This window comes from Metarhizium robertsii, assembly GCF_000187425.2.
Source record: "Metarhizium robertsii ARSEF 23 chromosome Unknown MAA_Scf_4, whole genome shotgun sequence".
Classification (NCBI taxonomy): Eukaryota; Fungi; Ascomycota; class Sordariomycetes; order Hypocreales; family Clavicipitaceae; genus Metarhizium; species Metarhizium robertsii.
Window position 1 is genome coordinate 3,802,577 of NW_011942182.1, and position 1,848 is coordinate 3,804,424.

The 1,848-nt window shown below is 49.6% G+C and overlaps 1 protein-coding gene across 1 annotated transcript; it reads right to left on the reverse strand.

The window, feature by feature from the left end:
- Nucleotides 1–1,043: 1,043 nt before the first annotated feature.
- Nucleotides 1,044–1,769, reverse strand: MAA_11152 (thioredoxin reductase; the record flags this gene model as incomplete). Its single annotated transcript, XM_011413118.1, has 1 exon — nt 1,044–1,769. The coding sequence occupies one exon, from the start codon at nt 1,767–1,769 to the stop codon at nt 1,044–1,046; it is 726 nt and encodes a 241-aa protein (XP_011411420.1).
- Between the last annotated feature and the right edge of the window lie 79 nt (nt 1,770–1,848).

A 1,848-nucleotide genomic window follows, 5' to 3' on the forward strand; every position in this document is an offset into this window, starting at 1 on the left:
TAGCCTTAGACCAACGACTCCAAGAGATATGTAGAATTCGGGACCATGGCTCCAGAGAAAGTTCTGCTAATGACTTCTGTGTTACCAACTTCGCCAGCGATGGGACTAAGCCAGATCACGGGCAGATCCTCCGTCGCTTAGATCAGACATATCCCATCTGTATGGATGTGGTATATTGCTCACAATGAAAATGCCACATCAGCGAGGTATGTAGCATGTAAGTACTTGAAAAGGATGGTCCATACATGTTGTGTCTGTGTACTACCCGCGTGGCGTGATCCATGGTGCGATGAGAGGGTACAATGTGACGATGCCAGAGCGACTGTGGAGTAGAAAGAGTTGGCCGAGATTTCCCGTAGGTGATGAACGACACTGGTGACGGAAAGACAGGACGAGACGAGAATGAATGAGCAAGAGCGTTTGATTCGGGTACGGAGAGGAGGGGAGGAGAAACAACATACATGACGAATTCTAGGTACAGTCTAGACGAGAATGAATGATGAGTGTTGGTTGTCCTGACGCATCGAAGCAAGGAGATGCAACTGCTAATGGCTGAATTAGTCACTCTCATTGCGTTTTCGCCGACGCCTTGATAGCTTGCTTCAGAAGCCCAAGATGGTGGTAGAAATGACAATGTGTAAAGCGTATTTTAATATGAGGCTCGCATCCCACTGACCTGTGCGTGCAGATGCCACCGAGTATCTTAGGCTTGTCCTGTGGCCCGAGTGTTTGTGATTGAGTGGGCAGTGCACATGCATATTGGGAATTTCACTCATGCAGCAATTGGCGTGTTGTGCTCTTCCGAGTCACGGTTATCTGTGACCTCTTGCGTTGTAGTCTCCCCGCACACAAACAGAAAGTGAGAAATTTGATGTCCTGTCGACGAAGCAGTTTCGGAACTACTCGGCAGCTCGTCTGGGGCTAATAATCATAACGAAAGTAGGCTAGAAGAATACCCACACACCATAACGAAAGTAGGCTAGAAAAAAATTGTATTGCTAGGTGCTGACGCTAGACTTGATCTTGCAAACACCACCTAGAGCTCACCCGCGGCACTTCAACTTCGTACAGTAACGAACCTGAAGAGCCTCTTTTGAACGCCATCCAAACCTGTCACTAAACCGTGCATGAATGTCTGCCCATGATAGTTCGCGTTCTTCTTTCAATTTGATGAGAAGCGTATCCTCCTCCTGTGTGAACCTTGCTCTCGCGCTATGTCCTCGCTTGTGACCTCTCTTGGACCCCTGGTGCACTATGTGGCCGTGTTTCATGCACAAGTCCCAGTCGAACTGTAACTGGAACGTTGCTCTATCGTTCACAATGGTACGCTTCAAACGGACATTCTGCAAGGCCCATTCATCAAACTCCGCTCTTACACCGTCGACATCATCGGTTGACGGGGGCGACATAACTACACCACCGACATCATCGGTTGACGGGGGCGAGGGGAACATGTCCCGTGGTCGATTTTCCCTTGTCGAGGTATCAGGACAGTTCCGTTTACTAGGCGATCTGGGTCTAACAGAGGAGTGGCCGAATTTACGGCGCTTGCGTGAATCCGGTTGAAACCCTTCGTCCTTGGCACGGTCATGATAGTAGTCGTCTTCATTTTCATCGTCTGTTGATGAAGGGCAGTATTCTGTATCGGTCTGTCTATTGACACCGTCTTGCTCATGTGAATCGTTCCTGTCGCGCCACTGCGACTCTTCGCTTAAGGTCGTCGGACGGAACCGCTGGCGAGTAGGGGACGGGCTCGACCTCACTTCCATATTTTTGTCATCGATCTGCACATGTGTGTTCGGCTTGACCTCGGAACCATCCAAAAGTTGAGACTGCACCTGAGATGGA